The sequence below is a fragment of the Platalea leucorodia genome, assembly GCF_965183815.1.
Source record: "Platalea leucorodia genome assembly, chromosome: 4".
Lineage (NCBI taxonomy): Eukaryota > Metazoa > Chordata > Aves > Pelecaniformes > Threskiornithidae > Platalea > Platalea leucorodia.
Genome location: NC_138826.1, coordinates 14,535,345 through 14,552,936, shown reverse-complemented (window position 1 = coordinate 14,552,936; position 17,592 = coordinate 14,535,345). Strand labels below are relative to the sequence as shown.

At 46.6% G+C, this 17,592-nt stretch overlaps 1 protein-coding gene across 2 annotated transcripts in view; it reads right to left on the bottom strand.

The window, feature by feature from the left end:
- Window positions 1-17,592, bottom strand: part of SH3PXD2A (SH3 and PX domains 2A) — a gene marked incomplete at its 5' end in the record, with an annotated part of 263,482 nt that overhangs the window by 208,749 nt on the left and 37,141 nt on the right. For both annotated transcript variants that reach the window (XM_082308802.1, XM_082308803.1), the window contains one exon: window positions 8,498-8,578. In XM_082308802.1, coding sequence (XP_082164928.1) covers window positions 8,498-8,578 — 81 coding nt within the window. The remainder of the gene's footprint in view (window positions 1-8,497; window positions 8,579-17,592) is intronic.

The window sequence follows — 17,592 nt, the reverse complement described above, 5'->3', positions numbered from 1 at the left end:
TTCCCTTCAGCAATCAGCGCAGATCACTAATTTCGCAGCCCCTCTCGAGTGGCTCAGATTGTCACAGCACAGCACGTGAGATCACAAGGATGGAGGGAAAAACTCGTCTTCAGAGCAGCCTTCCACTCGATGTCATGCTCCTCTAAGACCTTAGAAGTGAATTAGCATTTCATCTGGGTCAGGTAAGGCAAAAGCTTCTTGATGGTGTGATGAAATGCTTCAGTGCTACTGATTCCATACACAGGACATGAACACCAGGGAAATAAGGACTTGTCGACATCCAGGAGAATATCAGCGTTATATGGAACAATGCCCATGTGGTGCAATGACCCCAAACAACATCCATCACAGTCACTCATGCCATGGTGGGGTCCAGGACCCTGCTCTTGTGTAGCAAGGGAATGGAGGAGGACACAACCCTCAGACATGCAGCTTCCAGAGATTCCTGTCCTACAGTAGGGTCAGGACAAACACCCAATCAGAGACCCAAAACCTCACTGCCACCTTGTCCAGAACACATAAGACTCCTGTGGGTGTTTGTGGTATTGTAAAACCTCTTGTGCACAGTGAGAGGCTATGATGGCACTGTTGGGAGGCTCACCTCTGACCCACGGCAGCCCCCAGAGAAAATAAAAACCTTAATCCTTTGATAGCAAAATCCGTTCCCTATCGTTACAGGGGGGCATCCCTATTGAATCCTCAGACCACCAAGATGGGGTAGCGTGGGTATCACCTCGGTTCTTGCCTTGCTGCCGTCACACCCTGAGGAGCTGGCTAAGCCACCACCTCGCTTTCTAAGCTCACCCGTGTCCTGGCTAGACCTACACATGGGCCAGGCAGGGGAGTATATTAAACTGGTGCTGAGCAGCAAATATCGCCCCATAGCCACCATGCAGAAGATTCCCACGCTGCAGCATACAGGCAATATTCAAGTGTCAGCTTTATGCCTCAACAGCACCCAAGTGCAGAAGTATGAAGGGGAAGGGTCCCACAGGCTGGGTCGCTTTCTCAATTGCAGGTTATTTGCCGTGTTCATTGAACGTGGCCTCTATTGTAGCTTGGCAGGCACTTTGCCATTTCCCCATCATGGCCCTCATCTTTGTCTGACGTGTAAAGTCTCTGTAGAAACAAATACTGGAAGCTGAACAGATTGTTTTTCCAAGCAAACATTTAAATAATGATGGAAATAAGAATTATAAACAATTACATTTATTCATTGAAGACAAAGATACTGCCCCAAGCCAGCTGGTATCCTAAGGCACTGACTGAGGGCTAGAAGGACAAACGGTATTTAAATAGCCTTTAAATCAGCTGAGACAACCATTCCCAGGTCAATAACTATATCAGCTGTTCATTTTTTTTCCAGGGGCACCTCAATTTCCCTAGCAAGCCCTGGTACTGGCAAGCTTGCCGCTGGGCTATTTTCTCTGAGGGCATGCATCGGGGGGTCTCTGCTACTAAGAGCCAAGTCTTGCAAGCGCAGCTGCACCAGGAGCTCCAGCACAGCTGCCGAAGCATGGGAGGCACAGTCAGCGCTCACAGCCAGCAGCTCAGGGCTCCTCCTGGAAATCTGGTTTTCTCCATCACCTGCAAACCTTGCCACTGCCGGTCTCTCCACACACCGTCTGGGATAGCGGCAGCAGACAACTGGCCTGTGTTTACTTGGAAGAAAGGACATGCCATTTCTCCCCAAGGAGCCAGCGCTGACCTTTGGGAACAGACATGTTGACAGAGCCATGTTCAGATTTCCTCTGAATTTTCCCAGGCTTGTTTCAGTTTCAATCCTGCTCTTAAGGAAGCTGTTTTCAAACCAAACCCTACATCCCAACTGCTGGAGTAACTCCATGCCCACAGCCCCGTGACTATCTGGGATGGCCCTGAAGCCAAGCCCTGGGTCTGAACCTCTCAGGCCCCTGGTCTGGACGAGGATTTCACATCAGCTCTCAATGTCTACAGCAGGGCCATGATGCTGAGGCCCAGCATCCCACACTGAGGGAACGGGAGCAGGAGAAATGTGATCCTTGCAACCCAGACCATCCTGGCCAAGGCCAGCACAGCCCAGAGCAGAGGGAGCCACATGCTTTGACTGCAGAGCCCAGATCCCCTGCTGTCAACACAGCCCAGCGGCAGCAATGCCAGCAAGTAAAAATCTTCCCTTTCTCCCCCTTTGCCTTATGTTTCACTGTGCACTCACACCACAGTTTGATGCAACAACCCTCTGCCACCCCACCTCCTTCCCTGCCCTATTTGACCCCACCTTCTCCTCCAGCTTTCCTGCCTGTTTCCATACGCACCCTCAGACAGACACACGTAGCCCAACAGAAACACTCCCTGAGCTCGTCAGAGGCTGGGAATCTTTTTAACGCAAACCTCCCACGCTGAGAGAGGGGCAAGCTGCATCACGCGCGGAGCCACATCAACAGCCCTCCTTCCCTTCCCGCAGTGCCAGGAGCTATGCACGGGGTGGCACCTATGCAAGACACCATCACTCATTGCAGAGTGACCCTGCTGCTGTGGATGGTTGAGAAGACCAGGCAGTAACTCTACTCATCCTGCTAAAAAGGCCTGGCGGGTTGAAGGTTAGGAGTTAGCATTTGCAAATGCAGGAGCACGCTTGCCCCATTGCATTCTTACCTATACTCTTCATCACTGATAAATTTAGCGCACGCTTGAGCTTGTCCATTCACCGCTCCTGCAGAGCTAAAAGCGTGAATGTTACAACATGAAATATCATAGGTCCTACAAAAACAGTCATTACTGAGTTAGACTGCACTGGACCACCAGATTTAGGGGCAGTGGGGCCCCACTTGGGCAATTAACCCAAATTAACTAATGGAGTGAACATATGCAATTCCATCAGAGTCCTGTCAGACACCTACCCTGCAAGCCCCCTGCACCAATTCCCTCTTTGCTCTGCCCCAGCAAGCCTGCACCCCGAAGCCACAGGTCCTGGTTTGAATCATAGTAACCCAGGGAAATGTAGGGTGCTCAGGCATGGGGCACAGTTACAAACACCTAACTGGAAATGAGAGTGGATGTTACAACATTTGATACAGCTTGGGGTAACAGAAAAAGGGATGTTTGTACAGAAGAGCACGTAACGGAAGAATGATCAACAGCAGCAGCGTTCAGATGAACTCCAGTCTGAGTAAGAAAAGCAGAGATACAGACTGCAATTACTGTTTTTTATAGTACCATTTTTGTTTAATGTCCTCTTCAATGCTCAGTTACTCCATTATAGCACTATAAACAATCAGCAATACCCTAGCAATAACAAATGAAGCTCTTGATGTTTTATCATCAGCCTGGAAACAACTTACATCTCTTTCTGCTCCCTAATAAAATTCTTGATATTCTTTATTTTTTTCATGTTCTAATTGGCTGCTAGTGAGTTCCTCTTTCTGCACCACTTTGAAGAAAACCTGCTTAGATCAGCAGACCGCATCAAGCAGATAATTTTTTGCTAACTGATACACAAAGCAAATTCTTTAACAGAGCCTTGTTTATTTGCCTTTTCAAAATTGTGACATTTCAGATGTCTCCTTGCAGCCAAAATGTCTGTGTTGGTCCTTGTGTGGAGAGGCGGCGATCTGCCTACCTAACATTCCTGCCACAGCTCCGGCGAGGATGTCGTTCGCCTCTCACACAGCCAGAAACACAACGTGGGATTATGGCACGCCACTAAAGGCAGCTGCTGTGTTTTGCCTTGGAGAAAGCTGCATTTCGCTATTGTGAGAAAGGATCTTCCACACATGGAGACCCAGCCGTCCTCACGGGAGCAATGGAGAGGCCGGTATCTGAATGTGGGTTTGGTCCCTCTGCCGAGGCTCTGGTCCTGTTCATACTCTGACTCCACGCACCGAGTAAGACAGGCATGAAATCAGACCAGAACGTTTGGAATCGCTGGATAAAATGCAGAAGATGAGCTGCTGGTGATTCAAGCTAAGACACCAGGCACTGAAGCACAGTCACATTTTCCCTGCTCACTTTGCTGGGGAGAGGGTTTCTTGGCAGCAAGGGGCAGCACCCAGCTGGGGTCATAACATCTATAAAAAGCCCAAGGTGGTACTGAGCAACTGGCAGGGTGAGGTGGGGGGTGGGGTAAGAGCCACCCTTCATACTTGCCAGCTGCAAACACTGTTGTTGCTTCCCAGCCCAGCATGGCAACTGGGAGGGTGAACTGGCTGCATCCCCTTATCCCCTTCTCCACCTTATGCTTTGGGTAATTATTTATGCACACACTCAACTGCAAATCCCCATCCTGCTAACAGCCTCCAAAAGCACTTTCCAGCAAGAAGAACATGACCCTTACATCTGTAGATGTCTTTTACTGCACAGTGGAAATGCCAGGAGTTATCCCTTCTATCCCAATAAAACAGTGTCCTTTCTCCGCATCTTTGGGGACAAATGGAGCATTGCCAACTTGAACTACCAACTCAGGAGAGGATTCTGCTACCACCACCAGCAAATCCATCAGCGATGGTGGGAGACCTTGGATGGCATCCAGGGAATGTGCCTGAATAAGCCACCAGCCTGCCGTGAGGGCCAGCACTAGCTACAGGCAATGTTCACATCGCCATCTCTCCCAGTGATGGACACCCCACGTTCCCCCGTTCTGCAACTCAGGCAAGAGCCAAGCACCCAGGTGCAGAGTGCATGAGAAAGCAGCGCTTAAAATATTAAATTAGGAGGTGGCTTTGACCCCACGTGGTGCTCAGGTGCAAATGCCTCCCCAGGGTGAAAGACAACAGATAATTGGACTTGACAAGCAATTTATAGTAATGCTTTCATCTATGCAGAGTTAATTCAATACTTTCAATCCTATTTACTGAAATGCTGGCACCCACATGTATTCTGCTGCCATCATTTGACCCACGCTCAGCAGCAGATGTGACTTGGTTGCACAATTAAATGATGCAGCAACGCCCGGATTTAATTTAATCCTGTATTTATCTCTAGCCTCACTGAAGCAGCATAGGGCTGACACTTGGCTTGTTGCATGGGGTTCTGTTTGCTATACTTTTCACACCTTCACGAGGCAAACTCCAGCTTCAAAATCCCGTGGTATGTCCAGTCTCACTGCCCTATTACTCATCTTGAAAACAACGCGACTCCCAATTCAAGCATACGCGTTGCTGAAATAGCACAAACACTTTTGGGATTTGAATCCTTGGGACAGGGCAGCCTCTTACTGCCTACAGTGCCTGGGAGGATTTGCTAGGAAGTGTTTCAAAAAGCCCAGTATCTAGTAATGCAAGGGCTCTCAAAACCACTGAGCCACTTACAGCCGTTCAGGGAAAGGTAGGCTCTCTAATTTTAAAGAAACATGAAATTGCAGTAGTGAAATTAATTATCTGTATTCCTCCCTCCTTGGCCCTGGGCAGCCCCCACGGTTTCCCCATGGGTCCTATCCAGTGTCACTGTCAACACCAGGCACTGCAGCCCTGATGAAGTTAATACAAGCCAGTCCTTGTTCCTCTGCTTCCAGTCAAGAGCAAACGAGACACGTGCAGGCTTAGGAAGCCCTGAAGTGTAGCTCTGTCGTGGACACAGTGGGATGAGTGGAGCTGGCAGAGACCTGCAGACTCCAGCTGTTTCGGACATGAGCGGTGCCCGCAAATCAGCTGAGCTTTACTCACTGAGTGTTTGCTTGATTTTCTGCTGGAAGGGCCACATGGGGATAAGAAGGGACATTACCAAAGTAGATTGATTATGCTAAGACCACATTACCGTGCGTGGTATCGGGTTGCAAAACCCAGGTCCAACCAGTGCTAGGTCAGAAGTTCAAGCTTCCACCAAAAATCTGGAAATCACAGGTCATGTCCTTATCTGGAGCAAAATAAGAGGGATCTAAGGAGACTACCTTGATGCTCAACAAGCAGACACCTGCCATGTGGTCCATGACCAAGAGCCAGGTTCAGCCCCTCAAGGGTTTGGGGAATGGCTGGCACGCCCATGTTGCTCTCCAACATCCATCATGAAAGGCTCTGCTCTGGGCTTTCCATTGGAAACATTGCTCCTCCATTCAGGAAATCTTAATGTGACTGGGAATCACTGTCTGCAAGGCAAGATGCAGCACAGCCTAGAGCCCCATTACAGGCCAGTCATGCTTCAGACAGCAAACATGGGGAATCCTCCACTGCTAAACCCCGAAACAGCTGCTTTGCAATACCAGAAGGATTTTCCTAAAAATGCTAAGGTCTCTCTGTTGCTGTTGCCTGAAGCTAGAGACACTAGAAGCAAGTCCACCAGGTACAGGGAGCCATTAACCAAGCATTAAGCCCGAGCAATTACAAGCAGCTGGAAAAGGGGCTGCAGAGCTTCTACATTAAGCTTTCTGTGCCTGCTTATCCATGTGCTGTGGTAACGCAGCATTTGCTGTTGAGCAATAATCACTGCACATGAAGGCACAAGTTTCCCAAAATGCAAAGCTTTCCCAAAGTGCCCTAACACTTAATTTGCTTTTCCAACTCCCTTTGCAGGCTTTGTTAGAGTTGTAAATATAAGTTGCAATTCAAAATCCAAAATCCATTTCACTTGTGTCACCTCAGAGATGCTCTGGCAGCATCAAGAGCCCAGAAAAAAATAATAGCAAAAAAGGAATCACCTCTGGGAGTCTAAAAGCATCTTATGGCAAGCCTGAGCACACAGGGCCTTATCCCCTTCTTACAGCTAGGAAACCGAGGCACAGATCACCACAGTGACATGCTTACAGAGACACAACAAGACCGTGGAAACCCCAGGTGAAGACCTCAGTTTTGGTAACTGCGCGCCTCCTGCTGCAAGAGCTAAAGAGGCTGTTGCAGAGGGCTGTCACTGCTGATGCAGTAGTGGCCCTGACAGAGATCCCTGGGAGGGAAAAGGGTTAAGGAAGGGAATTTTGTTACTTTCTTGTCGTATTTTCTCGTGGGGGGAGAAGCGTTGTGCAAGCAGTTTTCCACTGGCGCTGGGCCCCCTTGCACTTATCAATGGGACCTTTCAGGACTCACTCCCTGATTGAGACATCATTTCCTGTCCAACACACTAACCCCATTGATAACTCCACGCTTGATGGGAACTTTTCAAACCTACCAGGAAAGGCCAGGAGACCCAGAAGAACACATACATGAAAACAGAACTGGGGCAAAAAGAAAAAGAAGAGAGAGAAAGAAACGGTTTTGGCCACAATCTGCATGCTGACAACAAATGTTTGTGACTATGGAGCTGTGCATCTTTAGCAGGTACATCCAACACAGAGAAGCCACTGACATACTCTTCACAGCAGTGGGACTGGTAGGCCTGGCGCTTCAGACCAGTAAGAACTGGAGAGAGGCACAAGAGGAAGCTTAAGAACATCCCTCTTTTGTCTTCCAGCCACACAGCAAACACAGAAATCAGGCCTGGCCATAGAAATGGTCCCGTTTTCCACCAGAAAAGCCAGGAGGCCATAACCATATAGCTTGCAAAACAGGCAAGCTTCAGATGTCCAAGTACCAGAAATGACACGTAAAGGGGGAGGAATAATGAAACTAGGACTCTTCGAGATATCTCAGATCAGGTACCAAAGGGAGGAACCCTTTTTTTCCTAATTTATCATGGCAAAAAGGATCAATGTTATTTCCCAGGGGACAGCCCAGTCAGCTGTGCACATCCTTAACACCATCTGTGAGAACTCACTTGATATTCTAACCACAGCCCAGCTCCAACCACAAGCTCCAGCCCAAAATCAACATTTCCCCCAAAGTTCAGGAGTCTGTCAAACCACAGCTTTTGTTTTCATCCCAGACAATTATAGTTTTGCTGCCTACAAAGGTACCATGATACAAAAGTATCAATGGATCCGGATTATTGCTAAATACCACATCAGCCAGAAAGCTCTCCCTACCCGTGCAGGTGCCTGGGAGCAGTACCAGAAATGAAGTAGCTGATGCCCACACTGAAACTTTGTAATGTGGACTTTTCCCATTTCCTGGCTTCAGACATCGGTCAGCCGCTATCCAGCAAGAAAGCTTTCAATGAAATCTAAATACAAGGCACAGAATACAGCAAGGGAGCTGTACAAAACAGCAGAAGCCAGGACACCGGTTGGCTGGGTAGATGGTTAGGAGGAGGGTCTGGAAGGTTTCCACTACCATCTCCATTACTGAACTGCTATGGGAGTGTGCAGAAGCTCTGTTGTTTTCAGCGATTTGGGTAAGCAGTTTCTGGGGGCCAAAAATGTAGCACTCTCTCTGTTCTAAGTGCATCTGAAGTATTTAAAATTAGATCCCCTCTTCAATAGGAACCATTCATGAAAATGTCAGCTTTAAATGTCTTTACAGTGCAAGTTACTCACTGTGAGCATACCACCCACTTATCTCATACCCTACAAGGACAGAGTCTGAAAAGTTTCAAGATCATGACATGTAACAGACCAAACAAGCACAGAGCCTTATTTAAAGGCACTATTAACCCAGCTAGAAACACGACTAGAAGTGTGAGTAGAAATAATGTTTAATGTTAGACAAGACAGACTTACCTGCAGGTCAAAGAACTTGCTGTATCTCCGGTAGATGATCTGGGAAGTCAGGTCAGACCATGTTACGTTGATGATATAGACCTGTTCAGGAAAAAGAAAATACAAGTTAAGGTGGGTTCTGAAGCACAGGATACCTCCAAAGGCTGAACAGTCAGTACAGGTAAATTCCACATGTCGCTGCCTGCTCCTGCTCACAATGAGGAATATAACCTTCGGTGCAGGACTACCCTAAATTAAAGCCATTGCCCTCTTGCAGCCTTTAGCAGAGGTCTTAGGAGAGCACCCAGTGTTCTCCCACCCATCCCCATCACCAGCTCCCACTGATTTTGCTCTCTTTGGGATGAAAACTTTGATTGAGTGACAACACATTTTCTGGTCCCTGGTAGCCCACCCTGCCCTCTACCTCTGCCTGTTTGGAGGGCCCCAGGGGCATGTCACAGGCACAGCCAGGAGAGCTATTCTACTCCTGAAGTAACAGCCCCTCATGGGCTGCTGATCTCCAACCCCATGCTCCAGGTTTTCCTTATATATGCAGATATGACCATGGCCCTTCCCAGGCAAGATATGGCTCTAGTTTGACAAGGAAATTCAAAGGCAACTCAGCTCCAGGGGGGTGTGGGATTACAGCCGTGCAACACAACTGCTTACGCACATCCGTACACACACACAGCAACAGCTCAACCCTATAGCATGCAGCCCTTGCTGAGTCACATCGTACCACTCAGCACCTCTGGCACCTATCAGACTGATTCAAAGGTGATGTAAAGCAGGTCAGTGAGAATGACATTGTTTTCTTACATCGGTGGAAAGAGCAACACAAGCCCAGAACAAGCCCAGGATTTCCCTTGTCCAGCCCTAGCCCATGCCCAAAACAATCACCTTATAGAAACACTGGTTTGCCAGAAGCTGTGATAAAAAAAATTATTTGCACGCGCATGCACACACATACATATATATAACACACAAATGTTTCCTTTTGACCCCAGTACCTCCAAAACGTTTTAAAAAAAAAAAAAAAGGAAAAAAAAAGAGCCAGATTCTGCTCTCTCATACGCCAGCCTTCAGGCCAAATGCTGGTCCTGCTGCCTTCATGACAGATACACAAGACTTCAGCAAACACAGGATGGAGCCATCAAGGGTGACCACTGAGAGTGACTATGCAATGCCAACATAACAGAAATCACAGCTAGGCCAGCTCCTAGGTCTTTAAAACAATTTCTAGATTTCACAAATGGAGCGAGATAAGGATCTGGCAGAGGAAACAGGAAAGCATCCCTCCTCCCTCAGCCCCAGGGCTGCAGCAGGAGCTCTCCCTTTTGCCATGGATACAGACGTGAAGCTGTCTGTCTCCAGCAACAAGGGATGGATAAGCATTACCCTCTTCTCCATCGCCCCCAGGACACCAGCCCATCTTCCAAAGTGCTGATGCAGGGTAATTGCTTCTGTGCTTTTAACAATAAAAGGTATCACATGAGAACCCCTGGAGGGATGTTGAAGAACAGTCTTAACAACGCTTTTCCAAAGACCAAGGGATTTTTCCCTTCTTCTTTCCCAGTAGGAGAGAGGTATCATCTGATATTCTGGAAACCATGGAGGTCCTGCAGCCTCACTTTTCTCTCTGCTTGTTACAACCACATTCAGTCCCCAAGGCAGTTTGCTCCCCATCTCCCAAAGCCCAGTTTCATGGTATTTGAGAACTGGACACGCTGAGCACAGAGTGTTAAGGAGATCTGGGGCCTTTCACAGAGCACTGAGGGTAAGGACTAAGAGCCTGAATTTGACTCAGTTACCCTATCAAGTCTATCTGCTGCTCCCACCAGAGCAGAGACCATCTAGGCTGGCAAAGACTGCCCAGGAGTGAGGCATAACTCTCAGCAAACCCAGGTTATTCCTCTGCTGTGTCTCATATTTCTCCTGGAAAACCAAGCCACACAAATACCCATACACAAAAGGGTGACACCAGCATTGCTCTGCTTCATGAAGGGGAGATAAGACTGCGTAACATGATGGTTTCAGGTCCCCTTTAAAGATCTTACCCACGCAGACAAGCCAAAGGAGTCACAGCCTGGGAAGGAAGCTGCTGTTGCCAACTTTCAGGCCAGCCACACTACACTGAAGAATATTTTTCCATGTGTTTGTTGTGAATAAAAAAAAAAAAAAAGTTTGTAGCTTCACTCTGAGCTAATTCACAACACAAATATTTCTACTCGTTCTCTATCCAACAGCTACTTTCAGATGGAAAACCCATTTGATTAAAAACAGATCATGACAGATGGGAGCTGACTGGGATCCAAAAGCAACTTCAGATACTGTAATTCTGGCCCTAGGTTCTCACAAAGGGGATGAGACAGGGATAGGAGAAACATATTGTACATGCAAATAAAGATTATATTTTTTCTTTAATTATGCGTCTTTTCTCCAGAAGCTAGAAACAAAATACACATGCCACAGACATTCAGGCTTTTTGAATTTCATGGTACTTCAGGCTTCCCCATGCTACTCTTTAGAACCCACAAAAACTGTGAGCCCCCAAAAGTTTTAACAGCCTGGAAGTCTGTTTGATCAAGACCTAGTCCGGACAGGAGTCAATCCTGCTTTAAGAGGCCACCACTGTTCCGTGGTGCAGTAAGTGGCACAACAACCCCATCACACGAGAGGGGACAGAGCTGGGTGTGAAGGGATATTGTGGGCAAGAGGCTGGATGTGTCTGGTGCAGGGAATGGGTGTTGGAGCTGGACCCCACTGCACGGTGCAGATATGGCCCCAGCTCTGACATGCAGGCTCTGCCGGAATGAAGCAGCCACTGACTTCAGTCAAGCCAGGATTTTGCTGCACATTTGAAAGAGCAATTAAATCTTTCTGAGCCTTAGGTCTCTTCAAGCTCAGCAAGTGATGAATCGGGCAGCATACAGACGCACTGACTTCTATTTCATGGGAAGATCATAGCAGGAGCAAGAAAAGCCTTTAATCATAACCTGGAGCTCTGTGAAGCAAGAAACAAATGAGTTCAAAATCTGCCTGGTGGGACACAGGTGCAAAATCTGAAATGGCTATTGATTTTCTTTGCTTGTTTGCATAAATCAAATTGCTTCTCGAAAGCCACCATTTAAAACAATGGGGAATAACTGTTTGCTTGAAAAAGATCTGTAAAATGCCAGATTTTAAAAGCAAGGTTTAGAGGTTTCAAAAGCCTTAGATATCACATTTCTCTCCCTCAGAGATCAGAGTTTGGTCTTTATTCGCTTCTGCTGCCTTAGTCGGAGCCCATAACCTTTTCACGAGCAGCAAACATTACATCAGCTTACCTCGTCATTTTTTTTTGCTCAGACCTTAAAATGGGTCGCTGTGAAAGCGATCAACGATATCCCAAGGGAGAATGAGAAAAGCAGTCCTGGGGGAGCCCGAGGTCATGCAAACGCAACGGGACAAAGAGGCAGCAGGAAATATCAGATAAATAGGGAGAGCCATCCCACGCTCGGCCGCCCGGCAGGCCCAGCATGGCTCTCCCGAGCTGCCCGCAGAGCCAAGAGAGGGCTTTCTGCAGCATCTGACAGCTCCCAAAACTGAGCCACACCAGCCACCGCTCCAGCGCACAGCTGGTCCTGCCCACCGGAGAGTCCCAGGTCCTCCGCACGCTGCTTCTTGATAACAGAAGATAAAATCAAAGCGTGTTACATGTCTTGGAGCAAGCTCTTCCATGTAAGTACAGTGTTTTCCTAGGGTTCCTACATGCACAGAACTAAACTTTAATCATGATTGCAAATTATGAATTGCCTCAACAATAAACTACTTAAGGTAAAAAGACCTGCTTTACGTATCTGCCATGTTTATGACCTTAAAGAATCAAAATGCAGCTGCAAATGCTTCACCTTAAAAATCCTTAACAAAAAAAAAAAAAAAAAAAAAGAAGTCCTTAGCAATAAATAATAATTGAAGTACAAATTACAAACAACTTACTGCACAATCACTGGATGCTCCAGCCACTGAAAATGTTCAATTTTTAATTTCACAAATCCAGTCTTTTTTTAAGTCTACTATGTATTTTAAAATAAATGCTTCTTCAGAGAAACAAGAAGTGGGCCTGTACAAACTGGAGAATATTAATCAGGAACTGAGCTTGATAAGCAGCTCTTAATATTCATGCTGCATGAAAGAAGGTGCAGGACGTCAGGGGGATTTTATCAGCTGCTAATTATTGTTTAATTCTAGCTCTGGGAAACTTCCATTTTACCCACCACAGAGCAGAAAATTTATTGCAAACTGAACTTATTGCTCTCCCTTTACTGCCTACACCCAGCGATGAGGAGAGATGACTTCCTACTACAAAAAGCCTTCACTCAAATGTCACTGGGCATGGCTTTATCACTGAATGTCTTGTTTTCAATGGAAAATATCCAGTTGCAGCTGACACAAAACCCAGAGGTAAAGAATTCAGGTTATTCTCATGTGACTGATTTTTCAATTGGCTTTTTAAAGGCTAACGTTTTGTTTTCTATAGCCAGATGAGGTGGAGTGGAAGATAAATGCCTGAAATGAGCAGTCTGATAAGACCAAGATAAGAACATCCACAAATACACAAGCTATTGGCAAAGACAAGATTGCAGAGCAGAGACTAGAAATACGCCTGCACCCATAAGAGAGGGTGCTGTTAACCTTTAGTAAGTAATTACAGTAAATACCAGCTATTAAGAAAGTTTTATGAATGCAAAAAAACCAACGCTATGGTGTGATATGTATGCAGATACCATCACGATAGCCTCTTTTATCCTGGAGAATGTCAGCTTCTTCAAAGTCTCGTATTAAAGTGTTGGATGTTTGTCCTCCAGTGAATCATGATTGAGCTGGAATAGACACTCCTTTTCCCTTATATTCAGATGCTATCACTGCCTGTGAGCTGGAAACTTTCCACCAGCACAGCTCAGCATGTGAACGCTCCCTGGTCCGCTTCCGTGCAAAGTCAGCCCGACTCCCGCAACGCTTGCGGCAATTTCAGCTGATTCATGTAGCTGGTGGAGTTGACATTAAAACACATCAAACTGCAGAAGCCCTCCACAAAGTCAACATGCATCCATGCCCTAAATTACCAGAGTACAGGCACTGCACCGACTTACTGTTTGCACAACCATTTTAATGTCAAAGATGTTCTGATGACCAAAAGTCAGTGCTGGCCCAGAGCCAGATTTGGAATAACAACAGCCTAGAGACAGCACTTTCAGTACCCATGAGGTCAAAGCAGAAAAGCTGCTCACCTTGCAGAAGTGGCGTGGTTGATGTTAGGTACCTTCTTCCACCCCACAAGACATTGGCACCAGTAGCCAGGGTTTCCCCGGGGTGAGGGCCCCCAGTGTCCTCAATTCCTGCCCTATACAAGAGCCAGCATGGCAGCAGAGAGTAAAATGCCCCAGAAATAAGCACAGAGAATGCAACCCCTCCTCCTGCACGCATCACCTGTGCCTTCCCTTGGCTTGGATCACATCCAGACTCTCGGAAAGTCCACATTCGACTCTGGATCCAGCGAGTGCAGCACGGGCTCCTTGCCCAGCTCACCATCATCCAAAAGGCCCTAAAAACCACTGTGAGACCTGGGAAATTCCCACAGAGATGAAGTCAGACCCTCAGCCCTGAGCCTGCGGCGAGTCCACCACCGGTGCCATACAATGATGTCACCTTTCAGCACGATGGTCTCTGAGGGACCACAACGCAGCCGGGACACAGCCGAGGAAGGGCTATTTTCAACCCCAGTCCGGAGCTGTTCTCGCCCCAGGAATTTGAAGAGTGAGCTGAGAAACAGAGATGAGGCTTGGAAGAAACATGAAACCCAAGCAGCCCCAAACGGCAGAGCTTCTTGCAGGGTGGTTGCTGCCGTGGCAGGGTGTCTTAGAGCAGTCTCGAGCACAGGGGCTGACGCAGGCTGCACGCAGGTGCAGGGTGTCTGGCTTTTTCATGAAGCAGATGTGGTTTCATGGACATCCCTCTAACAGCTCGCGTTTCCATTACCAATGGGGGAAATGTAACTGAGAAAAAGCCAAAAGAACCCACGGGTCTCATGGACAGATGTTGCACGTACCTAAGTTTTGGAAGCAAAGCAGAGGGAGGGAACAAATTGGACAGCCCCAGCGTTCACCAGTTCTCATCTTTGAGCAGCCACCACACAGGCAATTTAAGCAGGACACAGCAATTCCAGTTTGCATGACAATTTGCCAGCTAATTTACAGTCTAATTAAACATACAGAGAAAGGCGGGGGGGGGGGGGAGGGACAGGAGAGTTTTCCTTCCTTCACTGTTTTGTCTTGTGGATCGTTTCAGCTCTGAATGGCAATACAAGAGGATTAATGCTGGACTAATGCTGCTTCTCTTTTCAGCCATATCACATCAAATCCATTCTGTCTACAAGCAAAATAAACTCATTTCTAGCTCTGAATCCAGCCATACTCTGAGATTCAAGCTGGGTCCTTTCTAGTTTAGAAAACCCCACCACTACTGCATCCTATATGGGCACAGACTTTCCTCCTGGTGGAGAATTAATGAGGATGAAATCCATTTCTCTCTGCCAAATTCTGGTACTTAAACACAAATGAGAATAGCAAACAACTGCCTTGAGCCAGCCAGCAGACATCCCTGGGAACACAGGAAGAGGAGCTCATTTGAGCATGGAGGCACCTGGTGAGATGTTTTTGCTGGTTTCCTAGCTTTGGGAGTACGGACCAGACAAGGAACAAGGTTGTATCTGAATGATGAATCCAGCTCATCTTGTTTACACAGGCAGAGTAAGACAATATTTAGCCTCCCATATTTTTCTCATACATTGATGAGGTTTCAAAGTCTGTGGTTCAAATTTCTATTTAGTCTCATCTTCATCCCTCAAGTTTTTTTGGCATTTGCCAGCTTGGGTTTTTAAGCACTGACTTCAGGACTTCACAGCACCTTCCTGCTAAGAAGATGCTAACAAGTCCCACGCAATCACAGCAATAAGCCAAAAGGGGAAAAGCCTCCCCACTGTATTTCTTTGCACGGTCATTTGCATGGCCATGAGAGGCATAAAAAGGTAAAAAGTGGAATTTGCACCCATGATCTGTGACAATAACTTGACCAGAGAGCTGCAGAACTGGAACAGCTGGGAGCCCTGCAGCTCGGTTACAAACCGCCTCCGAGCTTCTTGCCAGGCTTGTTTGATTACTTCATTTAACTTCATTCTTAGGGGTGTGTGAGCAGAATATGATGTGTCTAATTCTTGCAGACATGCAGTATCTGTGTTGCATTAGCAGAGCTTTGTTTGTTTTTTAACTGATATCCCAGGTCGTGTCAAAGACCTGTCGAGGCTCCTATCTTATCTCCAACATATCCAATAACTGGAGCTTATGGAAAAAGAATAAGAAACAGGACTAGTAAAGACTGGTTGCTTCCCTGCTACCACCTCCCAGCTTCAGGAAGCAGAATAGCAGCTTCTCTGCAAGGAAAGAGCAGACAAGCGAAGCAGACAAGATCCACCCATTAGATTTACGTATGCGCATAAGGGAGACAGAGCATCTGTGGAGAGTACAATGTGCACTCGTATTCTGTTTCCAATCTGTTTCTATCCACCTGCATTTACTTTCCACATGTTGTGGAACTATTTGCGAAGCAGAATAACCACAGGACTGAGTTTCTGCCATTTAAGAGTTGACAGATGATTAGAAAACACAACATCTAAGCCTACAGAGCATTAGAATAGCAGAGTGACAAACGTAAAATGGAAGTAAGAACATACAGGCTCTCTGTGAAACCTGGCTTTCTCATGGCCTTCTCAAATGCCCCACCTGGGTCTGAAAGAGGCTGGCTGTGGCAAGCAAATGAAAATAATCCAGCTGCACTTGAAGGTAAAAAGTTTTCATCTTATTGCCCCTTAAATCTGGATCCCACCTGAATTATAAAATATTTTAACTCACTGCTTGTGTCTTTCTCCCCAGCAGGTGGTTGGTGTTTCATGAGGACCCCAAAATATAAGAATGTCCTGGTGAAGGAAGAGAAGCTCCTTTCAAAAAAGGAAAGAGAACTGGGAAAACAACAATCAACAGACAAAACAGAGCCTCTCACATTTAAGTTTCAAGTCCTTCAAGTAAGTTTCACTGAAAGATTTTGAATACAAAAATCGCATCAATTTCACTAAATTGGTTTTAGAAACTGATTTGTAATTGAAGTTGTTCTGAAAAGAAACATGTCAACCCTGAAGAGTCTGGCTCAATGCAGAAGTCCTCAGTGCCAGTGCTGGATGTGGCAGTGACGTGGAGGTCCCTCTGGCCAGTCACTTCTCATTTCTTACAACCATTGCATCGGCTGCATGGTAAAGGATAGACGCAAAGGGGACATGGCACTTAAAATTATTTTTAAAAATGAAGATAATTTCATTCCCCTGCCCTTATTCTCTCCACAGGAACAGATTTTAAAGATTGAATCAAAACTGGCTTCATCCTGCTTTCACCAAAATTAATTTTAATAAGTACTGAGGCCAGCTATGAGTTCCTTTAAAATTCCTCCTTAGTTTATAACACACCCTTCTAGCTTCAGCCATAAGAGATCACTGTGCTGTCTGGTCAGTGCTGGCACCATTCAGATGAGGGCAATGTCTGTGAATTAAATCCAGCCCTGGTCCAAAGGGGTACAACCTGCATCTGGTTTTGACTGCCATTACAGAGTCATCAGACCCATGGAAGCCAACGGGAAGAGTTTCATTCCCTTCGCGGTGCTGAATCAAACCTCATGTGAAAGTGGGATTGCTAAAATACCAGAAGGATGCTGCCAAATCAGAGAGATTCAAGAGAGAAGCATCTGACCTGATTCTGGCACAAGAAGAATTGACTTGGGGGACGTTCAAAATAGGATGAGTAGAGCTCTGCTCGTATTTAAGGCAAAGGGATTTTTGTCATTGAGTGCCCTGGGGCAAGGAATACAGGAATAGCTTGGTCAAATGAGAACTAACAAGAACCTGCTTGCTACTGTGTTAAATGCATCAAGATTGACGAGACACAGAGAGAGAAAATATGATGCGGAAATCGCTGTTTTCCAGTTAACACCAAATCTCACACATCTTTGCACAGAGTTACTTATGCCTCTGGAAG